Raw genomic sequence first — 23,301 nt, forward strand, 5'->3', positions numbered from 1 at the left:
CTCGGCTCCATTAAGGAATATAGGTCACATTTAAACTGAGCTACCCAAAAATAAACAGCGAAAAGTTTCCTACGTGGAGAAATGTGGGTGAAATTGGGATAATGATGGGAGACATACGGGAAGAGAAGAAGAAGAGAAAGGTCCATAATTGAAACAATTATGAATGCTCTGAAATAAGCTCAAAGTAGCCGCATAGTATTAGCTTTTATGCTGCTTTCTGCTTACTGTATTATTATCATTTTACTGCATAGACTTATATAACTCTAGCTCAAGTTGTACTATTAGTTATCCTGTTGTGTCATGTTAGTTCTGGTTAGCTATTCACTTACACACCTCCTAACACACCTGGATCCTGTGATATAGCTCTCACCTACATCTCGCAGAGCCAAGTTTGTGGCTAATCTTTTTCTTTCCCCCCCCCATCACCTGGCGTGTACCCATAGCGCTGTTTATATTTTTCTAAACCTATGCAGGCATGTTCAGTTATTCTGGCTGAATATCTAGTCTCAGGACTAGACATGTAGAAACAGTTTCACTGACATCTCCCAGACTCTCCTGTTTCAGTTCATTAACTCAGAGAGAAATCTGTCAGTTAGAAATTCTGCTAATTTGTCGACTGATTCATGCAGACAAACCCTAAAGGCACTAAATATGAGATATAAGGCATTGATTGATGGATTTGAGACATGTTTTTTTTTTTATTATTTTACAGTTTTGGCATCTCTTGTATCTCTCTGGAAATCAAACCATGCACTGTGGCCATCAGTTGGAGGAGGACTGCTCTGTGTCTGTTACCATAACAGCCAAAAGAAATCATTAAAATGATCAGATGTTCCCAACATTCCTGCTACCTTATAATTAACACCTCCCCCTCCGCAGTCATTTGTCTGTCACTCGACTATGTACAACCTTTTCCTTGATAAGGCCTCGAAAATAAATCGTTTTCTTTATGCAACAGAAATTTTAAAAAATGACTGCACCTGGCAATTCAATTCAAGTATTTAATACACAAACGATCACGGTCTGGTTGAATTTTTGCAATTCTGACAGTAGAGAGATGACAGGAAAATGAGGGGAAAGAGAAGGGAAATGATATGCAACACAAAACTTTGACATTGCAGTTTATGGTCTGCATTTTAACCCCTAAGCCATGAGGAGCCCCTCAAGGGCTGATTCAGTCTATAAAAAGCTATTAAAAGGGAACATAACATGGTTTTTGTGATTTTCTGTAATTTTTATACAGTTATAATGTCAGATGTCTATATTAAATATTTTGAAAGCCCCAAAACCTGAGGTAATTATATGTAAAAATGCTGCCTTCAAGTCAAAAGCCAGGAGTTGAGCCTGCTCTGAACGCTCCATTTGCAATGTTACCTCTACTTCCCCATTGAACTGACGTCAGATCGTTCACGCATGCCCAAAAATGGCTGTCTGTTACGTAATCTTTGTCGCTAAGGTTGTTTGCATTGTCCACTCACATATTTCGGATTGGATTTGGGCTCTAACATGTTGACATTTTGAGTAAAGAAAGAGAAAAAGAAGTGAAATGCTACTATTACTGTTTGTTTACGTAGCCTCTTGAGCCGTCAGAAGCTTCCGGGAGTTAACCAATCAGAACAGAGTGGGCTCATCAAGAGTTGGGCCTTAAAGACACGGGAGCTAAAACTGCCTGTTGCAGACAGAAGCTGAACTGAGGGACTGCATAAAAGCCAGTATAAGATAAATAAGGAGTTTTATGGACTTTAAATCATGCTAAGATATTCCAGTAGAGCCCCAGAACATAAATATAGACCTGGAAATGTGCTTGATATGTCTCCTTTAAGGGTTTAACAATGACATAATATTATAAGAAAAGTCATTCATGGAAAAGCACTGGATGACTTGACCACATGAAACTGTTGCTGTGGTAGCTGCAGTGTTGAATAATCAGACAGACTATGAATGCTCAGTCTAATTATGTAGGCAGATAAAATGATTTTCTGACCAGTCTATTGTTCGGAGAGAAGGTCAGCATCCAGCCGACTTTCTTCTTGTTTGAGAACATTGTGATACTAATCCACATCACACCTATATTTGCATCATGTTTGCCCCTCTACAGCACAGCTTTGAAACAGAGAGACAAACAGAGAGATAGAAATAGGAGCTGTTATTATTAGGACAGAGAGTTAATGAGCTCAGGGTGGTTCAGTGTTAGATGCTGGAACAGCTGCTGTCAGTGTGAACAGAGGAACGGAGGTCCAGACCTTTCATTACCTTAACACTTCCCTCTATGCTGGGAAAAGAGTCGTATTGGGAAGGAAAACAGTTGACGGTTTTTATAGAGTATTTCAGTGCTGTTGTGTTGTTAGGGGGGGGATGGGGCTGAGGTGTAAACCACATAGAGAAAGAGCTGGGAAAGACAGACGTGAGGAGTAATTATAAATGCAGGGAGTGACTAAGTTATGCCTGTAATTAACAGTGTTGAGTCTAAACACATCTCTCTCTTCTCTACTCATCTGGCTGCTGCTCTAGTTCAGGTGAAATATGTAGAAAAAGACCAAATCACCAACACTGGTCTGTATGTGAAGTTTGGAGGATCATAAGAATTAAGAGACACCTGCAGGTTTGCCAATGAGCTGCAGCAGTCATTCCCTTCATACCAGTGGAGTAATAATCTGTTGGTGAGAGGAACCACCTCCTGCTCCTTAACAATCATACAGCTGATGGATCATGTGCTCACATGCATGGGGAGAACATTTACTGATACAGCAATGAACAGGAGTCAACTGGAAAGAGAGCATCACTGCATCAATAGCACAGTGTCTTCAGTCTTAAGAGCATCATGCAACATTTGGATTTAATCTCTTGCGATTCTGGTTGCTATTAAATGCTGGTTTCCTATTCAGGGTACATTTTATTCAAGTAAGATTTCTGCTGCCATAAGCTGTGATTGTCATTAATTATGGAGGTGTTTTATGACTCTAAAAAGGTAAAATAAAGAAAAATATGAGCTTACTTTCCATGCAAATGTTAAATGTGAACTGTTTGGACTAGACTTTAACTTGAGTTACTGAAGATGTGGTGATTCTGAGGCACAATGAATACAACTGGAGAAATCAAAATGCTGCATTCTTACATCAGACTGAAGGAAACGCTCCATTATGTTAGACAGACTTCCTCTCTACATGAAATGATTTTCACATATTTGCTGCATCACTGCTGTCTTTTGTAAAGGTTAGCCACAATCTTAAGCAATAGCTTCGTTCTGCCATATCATAAACACTACACTAATGAATATAAGGGTTGTGGACCCCTAGTTATGGATCGCAGACTTCCATGGACCATGGCTGCTGGGACCGACATCATTTATTACTCATATTTCTATTATTATTATTTTTGTTAATTGTTATTATTGTGATTCTCTGTGTCTCTGTCCCCCTCTCCCTTTCTCTCTCTACCCTACCAGTTAAGGCAGATGGCCGCCCACCTAGAGCCCGGTTCTGCTTGAGGTTTCTTCCCGTTAAAGAGGAGTTTTTCCTTGCCGCTGTCGCCAAGTGCTTGCTCACAGGGGAATGTTGGGTCTCTGTAAAATAAAGAGTACGGTCTAGACCTGCTCTATGTGAAAAGTGCCCTGACTTCTGTGATTTGACGCTTTATGAATAAAACTGAATTGAATTGAATAGTTAGCTAGAACAGGTTGTTTTTTTTTGATGAAGTAAATGTTCTGCCAGTGGAGAAATAAGTTTGTTCCTGACTTTCTCTCCCTTGTTTCAGGACTTTTCTATAAATGAGTGTCAATATCGGTTACACTTAAAAGACTGTACAAGTGTTTTACATGTTTTTATATTAACCATCCATGAATTTCACTCTTTAGAAGTCAATCAGTCAATACAGACTTGAACTCTCTCCATCACAATGATTGTTTTTGGCAATGCTTCGTTCCATGCACCAAGTTCACTTTCATATCATGGGCTCAATGACCTTAAATCAACTGTTTCCTGAAAGGCAGACACACATTCAACAGTTCACATTCAATAGTAAATTAGGCTAAAATATGCAAAATGCAACACTGATGTGATCTTAAGGCTCCACTGGCAGACATTTCAACTGGTTTTCAATAAGACATTCAAAGTCAATAAAAAACGACATGACTGGTTAAGATGAAGATTTTTTTTGCAGTGAAAAGTGAAAGTACAATTGTGAGAGACCTGAAAATATCATTATCCTACAATTCTGACTGCCACAGATTTTTTTAAATGGCAATGTGGTGATGTGTAGCTGTTAGAGCCAATTTACTATATTTATTCAGTTTGATATATGCCCCCCCCTCCACTCAGGTTAAGCTACTTGGCAGAGGCCCACATGATACTGGACCCCTAATAAAAGGAAGTGAGGCCTACATGAAGGAGGGATTTATAACTGGAAGCCTGAATGAGGACGGTTTCTAAACCACGATTGATTCTTGAGCCAAGTAAAGCTTTTTTAGATCAAGAACCCGTTGGTCACATAGGAGGAAAGAAAGAATAAAGAAAGACATGAAAGAGAATATTATTAGGAACATTATTTTGTAGGATTGCATTGATGCTTTGAACTCACATCTATTTTTTTCAGTTATATTCAGAAGGACATTAGTTCCTATTTCTTGTTTTTGTGGATTATAAATACTGGAAGGAATTTGTTTGTGTGTTTTGAACTGGAACGTGCGTCTGAACTCCCCTTCCGTCTCCGCACTGGCTGGCGACTTGAGAAAAAAAAGGTAGGACAAGCCGCTATAATAGTGGCTGCTGTGGGTTGGATGTATTTGGCTTCACTTGAGCTACATTTTAAGTGAGAGAGGAGGGAGGTGGTTCGTGTGTGTGTGTGTGTGTGTGTGTGTGTGTGTGTGTCTTGAGACAGAAGTGAACTGAGCTACAGTTCCCAGTAAAACAGAAGAAGAAGTATTTTTCCTCCTCACACAGTCAAACACACACACACACTCGCTGCTGCATGCCTGCTCACATTCCTTCAGGCAGCTCAGCGGCCAATCTGCAAGCAGCATGCAAATGAGATGGGTGTGTCACTTTAAAGCTGGAGTACAGGGTCTGAACGGAGAGTAGAATAGAATAAAATAGAACAGAATAGAATATGGACGAAGAATACAGTAGATTGAAGAAAAGAAGAAGAAGGAGCAGAGTAGGAAGTGTATAAAAAAAAAATAGATGGAGAACAAGAAAGTGTGTGTTTGTGTGCATCAGCGGAAAGCTGCAGAGCCGAAATATCTATCTAACTTCCCCCCCATAGCTTTTTATACACATGTAAGCTAGAGTAGAGTAGAATAGAATAAAATAGAATACATGCTGACTACCTCACAACTTGAACTCACTGCATCGTCCTTACTTGACCTCACTTTGTGCATGTGTGTTTAAATGTGTGTCTGTATGCACCTACTGATCCCTAATATATTCAATATATAATGAATTAGAGCTGTAACAATTACATGTTTAATCAATTAACTGGCAAATATTTTGGTAGAAAGTTAATAATGAAGTTATTTTTCTAGCAAAAAAGCCAAGCATTCTCTGATTTCAGTGAGATATGTGTGAGAATTTGCAGAATTTCTAAGTCAAATGTGTTTTTAATAACGTGGCTTGGAACTGTTGATTGGATAACTCCGAACTCACTATTTTCTGACATTTTATAGACAAAACAATAAAATCGAGAAAATAACTGGCAGATTAATTGATCGAACATAATTGCTAGTTGCAGCCCTGTAATGAATGTGCTAACATTCATTACACATGTTTTAATAAGCTTTCCAATATTCATGTGGATCTTTTTGTTCCATTCATACTCAACATGTTTTGAAATTGGCCCTCAGATGCGTTTCAAAGTAATTCTCATTCCAGTTAATGAAATGTCAATGCAATGAGTCGTGGTTACCGTGGTTACCGTGGCATTTGCCTCTGCATTTGTTCAGGATGATTACACACTCTGGGTTTGTATTTATCAAACATCTTGGAGCAGGAAACCAGTCCTGACTGACCCATATTTCTTCTTACTTTTTAGACTTTTTCAAACTTTCTCAATGTGGGAAGTTACTCCAGGATGAAGGAGAGAGCTGCAGAGTTGCTCCAACCTGTTAGAAGTTCCCAGCATGTGGTGAATGATGTTATCCATGCGTGATCCTTGATATTTTGTTCAAACCATCTGGTGCACATGATGTAAACAAAACACAGAGCAGGAAGTGTGTAAATCCCTGCTGCACTGTGCCACTGAGCTAATGTCACTGTGTCCACCAGTTTTTAACTGTCTGTGGATCAAAGACATGATAAAAAACTGATGTCCAGTGTGGCAGTGGTCTCCGCCAACTTTAGTACTTTCGACTCATCTGTGCATCTGCCAGATTCATATCGACATTCTCTCTATTCCACTCTAATTTACTTTTTCCATTTTTCCTCTTTCTCCTTACATTAAAGCTGCTTTAATCAACAATTGTATATCAACATTGGATGAAATGACTATGTGAACATTAAAGGGGTCAATCATAGTGACAAACCAACAGAAAATGATCACCAGACTCTACTTTATGGTGTTTTTCAGCTCATTGTTTTGGTTCTTTATGGTTTGAGTCACTGTCACTGCTTTTATTAGCATCATTTCTAGATGCAGTGACAGTTTGCACTAAAAAAAGCTCTGATAAACTCAATGTGAGCTAAAAGAAGAGTGATAATCAAGAAACAAGACTTCAAATAAATGTTTACCTCCTTGTATTAGGGCTAATGTCATGCATGTACAGTACCACACCTTCCAGTTTACTTGAATGAGAAAGTGTGTATATTATATTGCCAGCCATATAGCGAGTAATTTAATTTTAGGACATCGTCTGCAGTCAAAAAGCCAAAGTAGATCACAAGCTAGTGTCCACTGCTGAGGCTGAGAGCCACTACTGCGCTCCCATGAACACCCAATCCTCCTCCATACCACTGCAATGAAAGCTTCACACCCGAGTTGGACACAAAACTGAAGATGGAGAAAGAGAAATTCACAGATTATCACAGTAACATAGACTTTAGTGACAGAGGGAGGTCTGTGATGCTGTTCATGATCGGCATCTGTCCATACAACACATTTAAAACGAAGGAGACATTTAAATTTGGTCCAGTCACGGCATGAAAGTATGTATAAGCATGCCATCCAGCAGTATGGCCAATCAGCCATACTTTCCCATGTCCTCAGTGGTACAGCCCAGCCTAGTGGCTTCACAGCAGAGTGGACAACTTTATTTAGAACAGAGACGGTGGGGGTACAAACCACAAGCAGACTGCTCGACTGACTCACTGACTAAAATAGAGGTCTGCTTAAAAACCTGCACTGTTTAAAAAAAAAAAAAGAAAAGAAAAGAGGGAGTGACACAGAGTGGAAAAAGAGACAGCGAGTGATAGAACAGTAAGACAAGAGTATACTTCCTGCTAACAGCCATTGACTTTGTGATTTTTATCATTAACCTCTCGGTGTGCTGCAACGAAATGATTCTTAGTCTGTCTTCCCTGTTTCCGTAAATTAAGAGTGCAAAGCTCGGTCAAGCATGCCGTGCAACAGAGGGCACAGTCGTTGTACTTTTTGGCATTTTGTGGCTGGAGGGGCATGACACACCCACAGCACACTTGGAAATAGGGTGGGATGAAGAGGAATGCATAAATTAAGGGCTGGTACCAATCCTCTCGTTGCAATTAGATTTGACTGTGTTTACATGCAGTATAGTCACTGTATTGGCAATAAACTGTCAATTCTCCATGATGATTCTTTTCTTCTTTAACAAATACTTATTTCCTGTCTAACACTGATGAACAAGCATGATTCTTGTCAACCACATCCTGTGTCATTACAGCCACAGGGTCTTCCTCTGCTGAAATTAAAAGACGCAAGGTGCTACAACAGGGGGATGATGCATGCAGCTGTTGCCCCCGGTAACCTGTTGTTTTTGGATGAGGGTATGGACAGAGGATTGGTGGAAACAGGTGGTTTTTTCAGGGGGATTTAGTGATGTCGAAAAGAGAGAAAGAGAGAGGATTTAATTATCTTAACATTTTCTTCAGTTTGTATGTGTCTCCTGCATCTTTGCACTCTGGGAGATTTTTTTTTTTTTAAACTGCAAAACCGAGTTATAAGTGAACAAGCTGTGTGTGTGTGTGTGAGAGAGAGATTATTTTTGCAGCAGCATTCAGCTAGTTGAACAAGATTTAATTAAGGTAACAGCAGTAAGTATGGCATGCATAATTGCGATTTGACAGCGCATTGCCAGGACACATTTTATATAGATAGAGTTTGATAAGAGTTAACTAAAAGTTAGTTATGTAATTCCAAGAATAGGCCTTTTTCACCGAAGACATTTTGATATGTCATAGTCGGAAAAGCACATGTGTCAATAATACAATTAATGATGGCTGAATTCCATCTAGCTGCTTCAATTTTATGGTCTATACTGGCTCACTGGGACGGTTGAAACATTGTTAATGTTATTAGCAACACCTGTGCTTTTCCTACTAGACCTGTGAGGTAGCTTAAGTCAATTAAAATATTCAATTATCCAGCAGATTCTAGTATTAATTAAGGCTTTAGTTACAGGTTGAGTTGATTAAAACATTCATTATTATAGGAGGTAATTGGAAGCAAAATTAAGAAATGTGCCTTAACTGTATTAAACAATTAAGTACAGCAAACACTTGAAGAGTTAATTGAAAAGTAAGAAAGACTAATAGCCACTGTATTTACTGCACACTGGTCAATTAATGGTCTAGTGTATGCACACACACCAGCTGTGCACAAGCCAGATTCTGCTCAGGACACACACACACACACACACACACACACACACACACACAGGTGAGGACTGCAACACCTGTCAGCTCACACACACACACAAGTTAACCAGTAACTCGCCAGTCAGTGTTCCCAGTCTCACCCATAACGTAATTAAACACACACATACGCACAAAGGGCACGAGCCCCGGATGTCAGTCAGGATCTCTTACACACCGCCCTCCTAAGGTCCGGCTCCGGGCGGAACAGGCAGGAGAGGTGCGTTTGATTTTTGACTTTAAATCCAAACAGCTGACTTCCAGCAGAGAGACAGCACGGCTGGACAGTTTATACTTATCAATTATCAATGAATGAAAAGCAAAAGACAAGCTGGGTAAATGAATGCAATTAGCGCAGGGACTCACCACATTAGTGAGGAAATCTCCGTCGCTGAGTTCCTCCAGGTCCAACAGGTTGGTCCCTCCGGACGGATAGAGTTTCTCTGCGGTTAAACTGTCTAAGATAGACTCCATCATTGCTGTCTGTGTCTGTCTGCAGCTCACCGGACGGATGGACAGTCGCTCTCTGGTCAAATCTCTTAAAATCAGCTCATTAAAACGAAGCAGTTTGTTTTCAGACGTGCTGTGTTTAGGGTCCAGTCGTTATTTACACCACCCGTGAGTCGAGCCGAGTCCAGCCGCTGCTTTCTTATAGTGACAAACTTGAAAATGCGGAAAATTCACATCCTTCTCGGCGGAGACGCAGCTATCCATCCAGCTGTGTGCGTGCAGCAGCAGCAGCCTCTCTCCTGGCGTGCGGTGTCTCTCCCGCACGCCAATGAATATTCAGTGAAGCCCCGCCCCCGTGGCGTCAAATAACGAGCACGCCCCAAACATAAAATATAATGGATGAAGTTAAGTAATGTGGGACACTTTTTGGTAGATTACCAAGAAACCCTAGAATTCTGAAAGCTAGCTTAAGTGTTACTTTTAGGATTTGTTATGTATCTCTGCTATATTTCTGTAAAGAAAATATGTTGTCAAATAAAATACTTTAGAAACTCTGGACCTTCAAACACATCAAGAACCAGGACCTCACTCTGATAACATCGTCATGTAAAATGGGACAGCTGGTAAGGTAAAATGGGACAGTCACTCATGGTTGTAAGCTAATAAGGCCGGTAAGGAATCTACAATCTTTACTTTAATGAATAGTTAATAAAAAAATGACTTAACTGTTAAATAGATTTGACCATTTAAAAAACAAACAAACATGAAATAAACATTAATATTAATGTTAATAAGGCCACATTATGCCGCATTATTAGACACTAACAGAAACATGCAAAGCAGAATAACAGACATAAGACATACATGCAGCTACATGAGGGCAGGCTGGCAATAGTATGATAGCAACAGGTGACAGCAGACAGCAAGGGAAGTTCAGCACAGGCAGACTGAGGACAGTAAGGTGCAATTGAGTTTTAGTGCTGACAGAGCTGAGTACTAATTAACCATTTCTTTAAATGAGCTCTAAATAAACCAGATGTGTCCAGTTCTCTAATAGTCGCTGGGATGGAGTTTCATTCTAGTGCAGCTTTAACAGAGAATGCAGACTGGCTGAATATATACATAAAAATAAGAAATTCATTTAAAAATCCAAAATATATCCCTTTAACAGTATGACTGGAAGATTTACTGACTTAGATAACATTTATTGAAAGAAAGAAGAAGAGTTAATACACTTGTGGTGAATTTTTGCTGAAGTTTGGAAAGATGTGGAGAAATATTTAGAGGCAGTATTCCTTTCTCCCAAAAAATATGATTAATTTAGTTATATTATTAGGCAATTTTGCAAATCTACCCCACATTTCAAGTTTTTTTGTTTGAATTATCTTATTAAAAATATACATTGAAATCAAAGACCTGATAAAGAGGTCAAGAATGTTTGAAGCACATTGAAAAAGCATCGCCAAGCATCACAAAGTCTCTAGCATCTAATTCTTTTTTCAGCAATTTCCCCTTATTGTATTTATTGTATATTATATATGTCTGAGTTTTTGTATTTAGTTTTTTTGTATTTTAGTTACTTTAGTTTGTTAAATAAAGCTTAGTAAATAAAATAAAATATGCAGATATAATTTTTTGTCAGATCCTATCTTAATATATTATCTATGGTTGAAAGTACATTTACACAAGTAGATTCAAGTATAATTTTAAGGTACTTCTACTAAAAAAATTCAATTTTATGCACCTTTTTACCTCAACTCCACTACATTTCTGGGGGAAATATTGTACTTTATGCTCCACTACACTTATCTGACAGCTACAGTTACTTTGCAGATTCACATTTTATATACAGAACATATGATCAGGCTCTAAAAACAAGATGATTTGTGAGGGTGTCCAACAAGTTCAGACAAATTAGCTTCACCTCTATTACCTACAACAATAAAATGCTGTTTACACATTAATGCATCTGTAATAGTAATTCAGTAATATGATATAAAGTAGAGTGGAGCCATTTTTCATAATTATCACTTTTACGTTTGATACTTAAAGAACATTTTGCTGATAATACTAATACGTTTATTTAGTTTTGAATGCAGGAATATTACTTGTAACAGTTTATTTGCACAATGTTATAAGTAAAATATCTGGTTCCTTTTTTTTCACCTCTGTATATAACTATGTAACAAAGTATCTATCAAAATACAGAAAAATATAAACAATAAATAATGAAAATTCAACTTATTATTATGTAATATGACATCTTCATTCACACTGTTGTCTGGTTTACATTTAAATTTCATTACAGTAGTTTGTTAAGTGGAAATTTGTTGGATTATTGTTGCATTAAAAGCCCTGTAGGTGAACCCACACAGGTGACTTGAATTATTTTGTCTAATTAGATGTCCTCTCAGGACTGTGTGGGTGTGTACATCTCCGTCACTCTCCTGCTATTATTTTTATAAGAGTTGAGTGGCTTCATGTAATTCCTAGCCCAACTTGTGAGTGAAATCACCTGCCATGTTTGGTTCATTTGCTCAGCAGTTCGGCTTCCTGGGACACTAAAATGGAACTGAGCCCTCGTTAATGTTATTAGTTCCACCTGGGCTTTTCTTGCTAAGACAAGTCCAGTAGTCAGCTGTCCGACAGGCACTGGAGTTTTTACAAGTGTGCAGATGGTGCCGGGGGTGTAATGTTACCCCCTGCAGGCCAGAGGGAATCACTGCCGTTTGAATTATTTTATCATAATATGGAAAGAAGACAATCTATGGGATTAGATTGTAAAATACTTTGAATGTAGCTTAAGAGAGACTGAACACATTTAGCTTGTTATTAATGACAAAACATGAGGTTGAGTCTATGATCCACCTTTGAGCTTTGGGAAAGACGTATTGTGATAGGTGTCCATGCTGAAGAATGTGTTTTTGTTTGTGAAAAGAAAAGACAAGACACAGTAGAGACTGTTTTGACACCCTGAGATAGCCTGCAGCTACAACACACACACTCTCACACACACACACACACTCACAGGAAAGTGGGAATGAAATGGATATGTCTTTCTCTGCTGATTGCTCGACCCTCTCATCCTGCACCAGATTGTTTCTCTTCTGAGAGACAAGAGACAGAGAGAAGAGAAAGAGGACAATCTTGAAAGAGAGCAACCCTGTCCATTGTGTCGTAGGTACCAGAGGTGTGTGTGTGTGTGTGTGTGTGTGCGTGCGTTTGTGTGTGTGTGCGTGCCTGACCTGTTATATAATCTGGGTAGATTTCAGTGAAAAAGACATGTAAGAAGAGAATTTCCAAGTATTTTTAGTGATTCATTTCCTTTTAGCTACTCTAGAGGTTCAACAGATTGCAGTGTCGGTCGATGAGTCCGCCACTTTGGTTCACTTTCACTGAAATATTACAACTGTTGAACTGTATAAAATGTTGTAAAGACATTCATGTTCCCCAGAAGATGAAGCCTAACTGACATTGGTGATCCCCTGACTTTTCCTCTGGCACCACCTTGAGGTTGATATTTTTGTGTTTTAGTGAAATGTCTGGATTGGCATGAAATTTGGAAGATATTCATAGTGTCCAGAGTTTGGCTCCTAATGACTTTGGTGACGTTCTGACTTTCAAAAAAGATGGATAGTGTGCACATCCAACACTAGTACGGTGCAGATGCTAGACAAAGAGCAACAAAGGAAAAGGAGAGGCTGTCCACCCACTGATGTTTGCAAGTTCCTAAGAGCTTGCGGGTCAAAATGTTGCATCAATAAAAACTTGGTGCCGTCTTCTTTTACCTGCTTTTCCTCTAGCAACAGCAGGTCAAAGTTTTCACTGATTCAGTGAAATATCTCAACATGAAATGGATCAAGACAAAATGTTGTACAGACAGTCGAGGTTCCCTGACAATGCATCCCAATGACTTTTCATTTACCACCAAGATAGTCTAGATAGTAAACATAGTATACCTGCTAAACTGCTGTGCCTAAGTGCAGCCTCACAGAGCTGCTACAATGACTGAATTCAGACCAGGATTTTATTATTTCAACCCAGAATTTAAGACGAGACAAAGATTGCAAGTGGACTGCTGCTGGACTCACAAAGTTGATGACTTCAGATTTGACTTGATAAAATCAGAAAACACCTCCAACTTTAACCTGACAGTTTAACATCGGTGACTTCATTTGGACTTGAGCCTTTTGAATTGATCCCCTTCACAAACCCAAAGACAAGAATGTTGTTTGGAAACAGGGCAGACGTTCAGGACAGTGTCCAGGCTGTAGGCCTGCTGGATCTTGTCATGGATTTACTTCTGGCTGTATTGTTCAAATCAGGGTCACTGCGGAGAGGGTGTGGTGGAGGTTAAGAGACAGTACTCCTTTGTCATACTGGACAACAGTGATTAACATCAGGTATTTGTGTGTTTTATGTTTTATGTTCCTAATCTTACAATAGTCACTGACTGTTATGTAATGTTCTCCTGTTACTTTACAACCTCTTTCCACCTGACCTCTTCTCAGTCCCTTCCTGGTTTTTCTTATCATACATTCCTCCTCTTCTCTGTCTCCTTTCTCCCTCCAGATATCAGTTTACAGAGGTGTCCCACGCCAGGGGACAGGGTGTCTCTGTTTTTCTCTCACACACATGTTGTATAACTGTGGTGACCTTCCATTGACTACAATATTTCAAATTTAAAGGTACCCTGAGGAATTTTTAACCACTGAACATTGTTTGTAAGCTGATGTAATGAGCTGATGTAAACGATGCCGATTTCAGAACATTCAAAAAGGCTTTGTAAAGGTTTTACATAAGGTGAGAAATGCATCAATAATTGCACAAGAAGGAAATGTTGAATGTAAACGAAACCGTAACGTTTTCTGCTGAAAACACCACATTGTACCTTTAAAATGAAACCCAAAACTAATATAATGTTAAAGTTATAATCCTTTAGATTTTTTATCATATCAAACCCCATTTTGGATATTATTTATGGACAGCAGAGCTGTGGTAGCCTGTACTATTAAAGCACACTTGCAGTTACTACCAGTCACCACAGGTGTCGCCAAATCCACTGGAATTAAATCTTAACGCTGCATTAATTGATTTGTTTTTTTGGCCATTTGGGGGCAGTAGAGTAAGCTGTAAACACACTGACATATCATTGCCATATAAAGTTGTTATGGTGAATGTTTTAAGTTGCCTGATCAGCAGACACAGAGCAACATTAGCATTCATTTGGAGTTGCGTGTCTGCCCACCTGACAGTAAAATGTATATTCACTCTTTCATTTGTTCTCCATCAACACCTGACAAAAATATGGCTCTTTAGCTGCTAACAGCTTCCCTATGTCCACCAGCATGTTGTTTTATTTGTCTGTCTACAGTTTGTTGCAGGGTAGATAGTGAACAGTTGGTTTATGAGAACTTTTTCACTGGAAGCAGCTGCATGCTGCAGCTGGAAACAGGGCTGATGAGAGCAGTGCGAGTAAGCAAAAACAGTTAAGTTGTTCTGATCAATGATGTAAAAGATACTAAAATGCCATAAAGAGCTGACGGGACTACAGAGGTGGTGATAATTCACTGTGGGTTTCATATTACACATAGTAATCAAACAACAACAGCAAAGTACTGATTATTGCAGTTTTAAAGAGCATATCTGTTCCGATGATCTACTACAGATCACATGCACTTTAAATTACTGCTGAACCTTTTTTTTTAAATGACGTATTTAATGAGTTTTAGATTGTTGAATAGTGTTGAAGGCCAGCATCAGTTTATATTTTGGTCACTTAAGCATGAAATCAACTTGAGTTTCAAACTGTTGTGTACTAAATGGAAACAAACAGCTGCCTGCAAGGTAGCATGAACTTAATTAGAAACTGGCATTGACCAGCAAATCTAAACATCAGCCAGCTTTTATGGAAAGTTGAATGTCCACCTCCTCTTGGACACAACACACAGTCCAGGATTATTGTTACATAGTAAACAGATGTTAATCTTATTTCTTCATCCTCTGTATATGAAGTGATAATTCTGCATAAGACCAGGATTTGAGATTAATGTGTTATTTCATAAACTTGAAACTTAGAAGAGTTTTGTTGGTATGAATGCAATAGCTCTCTGATTGGTTGTTCATCTGTTGATGCAGGTTGTGACAGGGGGGCTCTCTGATTGGCTGTTGGTGTAGTGATGCAGGTATGACTCATCTTCTATTCTCAGGGTTGAGTTGGGGTTTTGACCTTTCATCTCCTTGGTGACCGATTGTGATGTCATCGCCTCTCGTCGTTGTTGTCATCATCCTCTTCTGTCTCTGTCCGTCTGTCGCTCACAGATCATCCACTCAGGTTTGCTGGCACGACTGTTAAGAAGAGCGGCAACATCAAAGCATTGAGGTGGAGAACGCAGACGGTTTATGTGTGTCTGTGTGAGCCAGTGATGGGTTCACTCTCCATCACACAATTACACACCAGACAATTAAGTCCTCACGTCATCTGTCTTTCTCACTCCCTGCTTAAGAGGCTTGAGCATATTCACTGTAGCAGCCATTCATGATGTTGAATATAAATTCATACTTTGATCCTAATGACTCCTACCTCCAAGCACTCTGTTAACATTAAAGGACAACACCAGACTTTTTGCAGCCCAAAGCAGGAACCCCCCCAATGTAAGCAACATGTTCCTTTTTTTGTGGTAAAAAGGTATGACTTTACTAATAATTATCATGCTTAACGGATATGACTAGCAAATTTTCTATATTTTTCATACTGTCAAGAAATCTCATATGCAGTGCCAAACCATCCTGTGTATCCACAGCCTAATATATTTTATTCCTCTGTGCTGTAGACCTCCCGTTGTTGTCCAAAAGCTATTAAAAACACATCAATGAGCCACACCGCTGCGCTGGGTGACATGTTCCTTTGCCATGAAGAGTTTTGACATGTCACAGTGCAGCAGTGTGTCTCACACTGATGTGTTTTTGGACAACAACGGAGGTCTGCGGCACAGGGGGATAAGATATATCAGGCTTTTGACAATTAGAAAAATATATAAGATCACCAGACAAATCCTTTAAGCTTTCAATCCTGCTTGATTAAGTGACACTGGTGCATAACAGCAAGTGCATTTTAAAACTACAGGTACCTGAGTTCTGTTCAAAATGCGTGTATTGACCAGCTGGGAGACTAAGAGGATAAATTGCAGCAAAGAAGACTAAAGAAGTGTGTGTGGTTATGCAATTTGAATCCCATGTGGAGCAGGTGGACTATACCAGTAACAATGAAAACCACTATATTGGAAGGCAATTACAGAATCCAAATACATGAAATGGCTAGTGGTGAAATATATAATCAAAAATGGGGTTTGATGGATCGTAAATCTTCCCCTGTGTTTCTACATAAAGCCCAATGGGGTGTCTGTGGTTGGTTGGTGGTAGCTGGGTGGAGTATGTGATGTATAATAAGAGTCAGTGGGGAGTGGAGAGTGCGGGGGGCGGTGGACAGTAAATACACAGTCAATTTTTCCATTATGCCTTTACAAGTGGCTGGAGATAGAGCACTGGGTTGTAGTGTAGTCAAGGCTCAGTGTGGCTGAAATGAAGCAGCACTTATTCTTCTTTTTCTTTCTCTGTTCCCCACATAATACACATAAGATGTATTTTGCCAAAGTATCCCAGTGTTTTTCTTCCCTGTTATAGCCTGTCATATTTTCTGTCTCTCACTCTGTTGCCTTTTCTGTCTCTGTTTTTCAAAATGCCTCTCGTTGATCATAAGGTTCAGAAGTTCAGAGAAAAAGGAGATACATGGGGAGAAACACAGAGACCGAGTTGAGGAAAGCCAAGACTGTAATCAAAGCCAGCCTCTTTCTTTACACTCTGTTACATCATCTACACACAACAACAAGGGCAAATTTAACTGGTTTACTTAACGACTGAGTGGCTGGATGACCTACTGGACAACAGACGGACCACCTTAGTATTTCTTCTTTTATCTCTGTATAAATCATAGTTTAAACAGTCAAATTATACAAACAAACTTGCAATGATAAGGTAGCTCACAGCTTTTGTATGACTTGATATACTGTGAGTCTGTGTTGAGCCTGCACCTGATGAAATGATAGTGAGTGCCTCCATCTACTGGAGGGCGAAGCACATAACAAACTAGGGCACGAGATATTATTCCAACATGAGCAACTGAAACTAATCCGATTGTATCCTGCGTGCACCGGCAACCTGTGGTTTTGGCTCTTGTCTCCTTAGAGACTCCATAAAATGTTAAATACAGCACCGTATCTATATTTTCTGCAAGTGGTTCGAGTTGCAACAAATGTGGCGGGGTGTTATCATAGACTGTAAAAAATATGGACGTATTCACCGTGACGTCACCCATTGGTTTGCGGACTGCCGTTCTGTTTTGAAGCCTCGAGTGTAGCGATTTGACCATCGCCATCTTGGATTTGGCCGTCGCCATGTTTGATTTTTGGAGCCAGAAGTGACCATATATGGACAAGAGGGTGGAGCTGACCATAGTTCTAGCTTGGTTAGCACGGTGCATTTACAGTCCATGGTTAACAGTGATAATGCTAATGCTAATGCTAATGCTAATTTTCGCTAGCGAAAAACAGGCCTAAAACCGTTAAAACAAAATGTACTCACCGAAAAAATGATCATCCGACTCATTGATGGGCCTTTTATTACAACCAAACGCTGAACAAGACTGTTTTAATCGACCACAATATTACAATTAACTTCAGTGAACTGAAAACACACTGTGAAATAGCAGCAGCTTCGCCTATATGCAATGGTTACGTTATGTAAGCAACGTTGTCGCCATGGTAGCGACTTGTCAATCACAACGTAGCCACGCCCTAAAGCATACCCTGTTTTATCGTCAAATTTAAATTAAATGGGACCATAATTTACAAAATGAACATCATGCTGTATTGAAGAAGACTTGAAACTAGCGATTGAGACCATAAACTCATAAGGAAACAGTTTACTGAGGTAATAAATCAAGAGAGAAGTAGGGTCATTTTCTCATAGACTTCCATACAATCGGACTTCTTTTTGCAGCCAGTGGAGTCGCCCCCTGCTGGTCATTATAGAGAATGCAGGTTTTTAGCACTTCCGCATTGCCTTCATTTTTCAGCCCCGTAGGTTGCCGCTTGGGTGTTATTTGTTCTTCTTAATACAGATAAAATAACAAACATACTTTTATTGTAAATACAGGTATTTTATTTGTAGCCCAGCTGCACAGATATCATTTTCTTCTAAAATAGATTAGTGTGCATCATTAGGTGACAGGGATTTTAGGGTCTGCTGAACTCAAAGGAACATCATCTGGTCTTAAAAGTATATTTGAGCTGCTGTAAATTTGCACTTTGGGACTCTGCACCTCCCAGAAAACAACAGCTGCCTCCTAAGAAAAAGCCGGCCTGGACTCTCTGGGTCCATAAAACCATCTGGATGAGACGATCTGATGTGACGGGCCATTACTGAAGCTCTCCCAACTCTGACTACTCAGACTAATAACTAATTTATTCATCCTGCTTCACCCTCTTTTCCAGACTACTTCTGGATTAGACAGGGTGTTACTTGCACCTCAGGGGCTACCGATATGCTCTTGTTCCCAGCGTTTGTGCTTACAGTAGATTTAACAAAAATAAATCCTCAGTGCAGGCACCTTGCACCCTAAAGCCCCTTTTATTTTTGATCAACAGTGCACTCATTTTGGCAGGTTTTTTTTTGTGATGATGTGCACTTTTCTTGCACAATCCTTTGTGAAACTTAGGCCTCAGATTTTGGAGACCAAAAAGGGCAAAACACCATGTAACCAGAAGGCCAGCCTTGCATGAAAACACCACAACTGGTCCATATATACAGAAAATGGCTTGAACCTTGTCAGAATTTAGTTTAAATTGGTACTGTTTAGCACTGATAGTTTTCCTCTGTATCCATGATGATAAGAGGTATAAAAATCTACTTTTTTAGGTTTCAATGGCTATATCATCATGAAACAGAAATGAAACAGCAGAAAAGACAACACCAACATTAATTGTCTGATTGCTGTGGTCACCACTGCATGGTTTTAGAGCGGGTCAGCTTCCTTGTCAGAGCGTGGCGAACAGTCAGCATGTAGGAGCGACGGTCAGGCAGAGGGCGCTGCTGATCCAACACCAGCCTATCAGACACAAGAAGCAAAACATCACAAATATCACATTTTTTCAATGTGAACACTAAAAATTTGCTTTGAATTAGGGTGGTATGGAATTTGGAGGAGCACATGTGGGCTTAAAGGTACCCTGGAGAGTTTTTGACCACTTGTAGTGCTCTGGAGCTATTGTCATGCTATTTTGCTGATCTACAGGTGGTTGCAGCAAAGAAGTGGCTTTTCAAATAATTGTTGAGGAATAAAATACATTTAGTGCGTTTGTTGGACGTCAAGGATGCAGACAATGTGTTTTGGTGAGAAACTGTTTAGAAGAAAACTTCACAGGGTATCTTTAAGTGTTAGCATGCAGCCTTATCGCATTTCTGTTCTGGTTGCTTAAAAATAATTAGACCAGGAGCGAAACCTGATATCCAGTGTCAATAAATGAGTATTATACAGACTGGAGTGTGTGGATTCTTTTCTTATACATATTGCAAACTGTGTGAAGTAAGTTATAACACTGCAGAATCAAACCTAATGAGCTGAAACACTGCTGCCTCCACAGCTAAAACAGCTTCGGCCACTGACAGCTCCCTGAAACCACACCTACACACACACACACACACACACACACACACACACACACACACATTCACTTTAGTTTAATTTACAGTATTTCACATATTAAACCATATATAGTATAACTGAAACTCCAAACTGAGCAGAAGGTAATTAGCTGTACATGTCGTCCGTAACATTGGCATCTTCATCTAAATAACAGTAACAAAACATACAATATGTAATTCATTCATCAACATATATACTGTGAAGACATTTGGTAGTAATATAGACATCTATCTCAAATTTCATATTCAATATTCAATATGCACAGTACATTAAATACAAAAAAGAAATGAAAGAATTACACATTTGTATTTGTCTAAGCTAATAATCACAACCGATGACACAAACAAACCTTAAATCCTTGGCCAGTCTCTGTCCTTCCTCTGTTGTCACCTCCCTGCCGATTTCCAAGTCTGCTTTATTGGCTACAAGCACTGTAGGAACAACTGACGCACATACACACACACACACACACGCAGTTAAATGAAGTGACAATAAACCTAAACGATGATGTTATGGTGTGCAGGGATTTTGCTGTTAACATGCTACCTACAGAACATAGGATGGCCTACCAAACATGGAATACATGTCTGCAGCCATTTGTGCGTGTGTGTGTGTATGTGTGTGTATGTATGTGTGTGCGTGTGTGTAAAGGTGACAATAGACAGATGTCAGACTTAGAGTTAGAACAGAGACTCACTAGACTTTAAGAGCAAACATAGTGAACACACTGTCCCTGTGGAGATAATATCATGCTGGTTCAGTCATTCTGGTATGGTAGTTATTTGTAGTCCTGTTTTTGTTGTCTCCAAGTCATCTTTACACAGAGTATTACACAAATATACAGTATAATTAGATGCAGACATTATATTTTCTGCGTAACTGTCTGGTGAGTACTAAGTTAGTAAGTTAGTTCCTTACCCAGACTCTGTTTGGTTTGTTCAATGAGTTTCTTGAGGCGTGGGACCTCCTGGAAGGTGAGACGTTGTGTGATGGAGTACAGCAGCAGGAAACCATCAGCCCAGCGGATAGACGACTCCAGAGAAGCCACACAGCTCTCCTGTCAAGAAACCTCATTGATGTATCATACAGTGACGATGTGGAAAACGTTGACTCATGTCAGATCACTCACCAGATTTTGTAGCATGAACAAAATACAAGTATGACATTTTGGGAAGCACATTTATTTTCTTTCTTGCCAAGATGAGAGAATCGACACCAGTCTTGTGCTTGTAGGCTAAATGTGAAGCCAGAGCGAGCAGGCAATTAGCTTAGCTTAGCATAACGACAGAAGACAAGGGGACACAGCTAGCCTGGCTCTCTTAAGAGTTAAAAAATATTTATATCAGCACCTTTAAATGTTACTAATTAACACATTGTAATCCATGTTTATATGTTCATTTATATGTTTATATTAAAATGTTGTTTGGTTTGTCTGTTTTAGGCTAGTAGATATAAAGGGATAATTCTAAGCTAACAAAAACACAACAATTCTTATTTTCAGGTGATTATACCCTAATTAAAACATACTTATAGATACTATATTCCATTTCTGCCATGTCCGTTCTGCTAGATGCCACTAAATCTTACACACTGCACCTTTAATGCTCACACTGTTATTGAAAGCTATCTTTTGTGTACTGTGACCTTACAAAGCTACAAATAGAAGCTAAAAGTTTACCTTACAAGTTATATCCAAAATTTCCAGATCAACAGTTTCCTGGTCCACCACCCGACTGCATCTGTATGTCACCTCTGTGGTAAAACAGCCACATTTTACACATTTTATCATGTCAGTGAGAGGCAGAATGATGCAGTAATATCAGTAATGATTGTTCTAATTATTTTTTTCCGTGTCAGAAATGTTTATTGCAATAAATACTTACTGCAGTCTTACCCTTTTTATGGTCGTATTCACCAATGAAGCGCTTGGTAATGAAACGAACACACAGTGCTGGAGACAGAAAACAGACATGGAGAGTGAACTGCCAGAAACACAGCAAACTTTCTCTCAGCCACCTCACTGCTGGTTCACACACACATGAAGTTTGAGTTACACCGTAATCTGCATCTGATCTGCAGCATGTTTCCTTCACAGTCATCGCCACTTTGAAAATTATCCTCATAGTAATGTTTCCTGCCTTGTTCAAACAAAATGCCACAGCTGCTTTCTCTGTGTTTGGGTGCAAAGAGTCTGGATGTGTTTGTTTGACTTTGTGTCTGGTGTACGAGGGCTAACTGTATTTCCTTTATGCTGGACAAACTGATGGTTTATTTCAGCTTGCTCGAGCATTTAAACACATCAGGCTGTTCTTGTCAAATATTTTGAAATGATGTTAAAATAAAAACACGCCACATCTATGAAAAAGCTGTTCTCGAGTAGATCTGATGAGACGCGTATGGAGACATGGCTGTAGTTTGACATTAAAGCTTAGCAGTGGAGGTCACAAGCGGTGGCTGGATACACTTCAATGCTCATGTCAAGGGGTCAACTCCAGACTTGTGGAAGGTTTCCTTATTTAGCGAAAAGTTATAAACCATGACCATATTTCAACCCCAAACCTGACATCCTGTTTACTCTTTGAACAGATGTGAGAATATGTTGAATTTTTGATACTCTTGCATAATCCAAGCTTTTCACACACATTCCCATCCTGTTTCTCCACCTGTGTTGTTCTGCCTGGATCTCTGTGCATTTTCTGCATCTGCATGCAGTCTGTAGTCTACCTGTTTTTCCAGTGTTTTGAGCTCCCAGAATGAGGAGTTTAATTGGAACCATTTTCCTGCTGGGTTCACTATCAGTCCACGGTCTGTCCTGCTGTCCGTACCCGCATGAAAACCCTACAGAGAAGAGCAGAGGAGGTAGAGTTAAGTTGCAAAACAACTCAAAACAGAAATATAAAACTATGCACAAACTAGGTTGCACTACTACACTGTCGGTTGCAATTATACTGACCTTTAAGTGGAAATAATTTCCAGAAATGGAGAGGAGTAAAATAATGAACCCACTGTGTTCAGTCTCAGACACCGAGCACACAAGGAAGGAAGAGATGGGACTGTCTTCTTTTTGTGTGTGTATAAGTGTGTGCACCTCTCTGCGTCTGTTTGCTTAAAAGCGCTCTCTCTCTCCCCATGACAAGAGCCATTTGTCTGGAGGAAGTGTGTCCAACTCCAGACACCAGTATCACACTCTGGATCCAGTCTGGACACAGATATATAGTCTTTTGGGGACTTTCGATGACTTACAATCATTCGATACCAGGAAATTGATGGGTT

The 23,301-nt window shown here is 39.5% G+C and overlaps 2 protein-coding genes across 6 annotated transcripts in view; both read right to left on the reverse strand.

Moving 5' to 3' along the window:
• Positions 1-15,585, reverse strand: part of creb3l1 (cAMP responsive element binding protein 3-like 1) — a 43,789-nt gene extending 28,204 nt beyond the window's left edge. The window contains exons 1-2 of one of the 4 annotated variants that reach the window (XM_042405208.1): positions 15,496-15,568; positions 9,183-13,596 (exon numbers count right to left, since the gene is read on the reverse strand). In XM_042405208.1, coding sequence (XP_042261142.1) covers positions 9,183-9,293 — 111 coding nt within the window. In that variant the 5' untranslated portion in view covers positions 9,294-13,596; positions 15,496-15,568. Of the gene's footprint in view, positions 1-9,182; positions 14,423-15,495 lie in introns of those variants that run through there. The other 3 variants (XM_042405210.1, XM_042405209.1, XM_042405207.1) reach the window with 3 other exon arrangements.
• Positions 14,602-23,121, reverse strand: zgc:110699 (uncharacterized protein LOC325371 homolog). Of its 2 annotated transcripts, XM_042405214.1 has the most exons (9): positions 22,982-23,121; positions 22,753-22,866; positions 21,923-21,979; positions 21,707-21,780; positions 20,947-21,085; positions 20,378-20,471; positions 19,936-20,007; positions 19,301-19,431; positions 14,602-15,614 (listed from the first exon to the last, which is right to left on the reverse strand). In XM_042405214.1, the coding sequence occupies exons 2-8, from the start codon at positions 22,802-22,804 to the stop codon at positions 19,323-19,325; spliced, it is 597 nt and encodes a 198-aa protein (XP_042261148.1). In that variant the 5' UTR covers positions 22,805-22,866; positions 22,982-23,121; the 3' UTR covers positions 14,602-15,614; positions 19,301-19,322. The 2 variants fall into 2 exon arrangements, with proteins under 2 accessions (XP_042261148.1, XP_042261147.1); XM_042405213.1 differs by lacking the exons at positions 22,753-22,866; positions 22,982-23,121 and having other exon boundaries at positions 21,923-22,434.
• Between the last annotated feature and the right edge of the window lie 180 nt (positions 23,122-23,301).

Source organism: Thunnus maccoyii, chromosome 24 (genome assembly GCF_910596095.1).
Source record: "Thunnus maccoyii chromosome 24, fThuMac1.1, whole genome shotgun sequence".
NCBI lineage: Eukaryota > Metazoa > Chordata > Actinopteri > Scombriformes > Scombridae > Thunnus > Thunnus maccoyii.

Excerpts from the sequence above, each read along its gene's own strand:
- zgc:110699 (XM_042405213.1), bottom strand. The coding sequence starts at position 22,151 with ATGAGGATAATTTTCAAAGTGGCGATGACTGTGAAGGAAACATGCTGC. Across the intron at positions 21,781-21,922 it reads TGAATACGACCATAAAAAGG|AGGTGACATACAGATGCAGT; the intron begins GTAAGACTGCAG and ends GTTTTACCACAG. Across the intron at positions 19,432-19,935 it reads GCAGTGTTTCAGCTCATTAG|GCTGGTGTTGGATCAGCAGC; the intron begins GTTTGATTCTGC and ends TGTGTCTGATAG.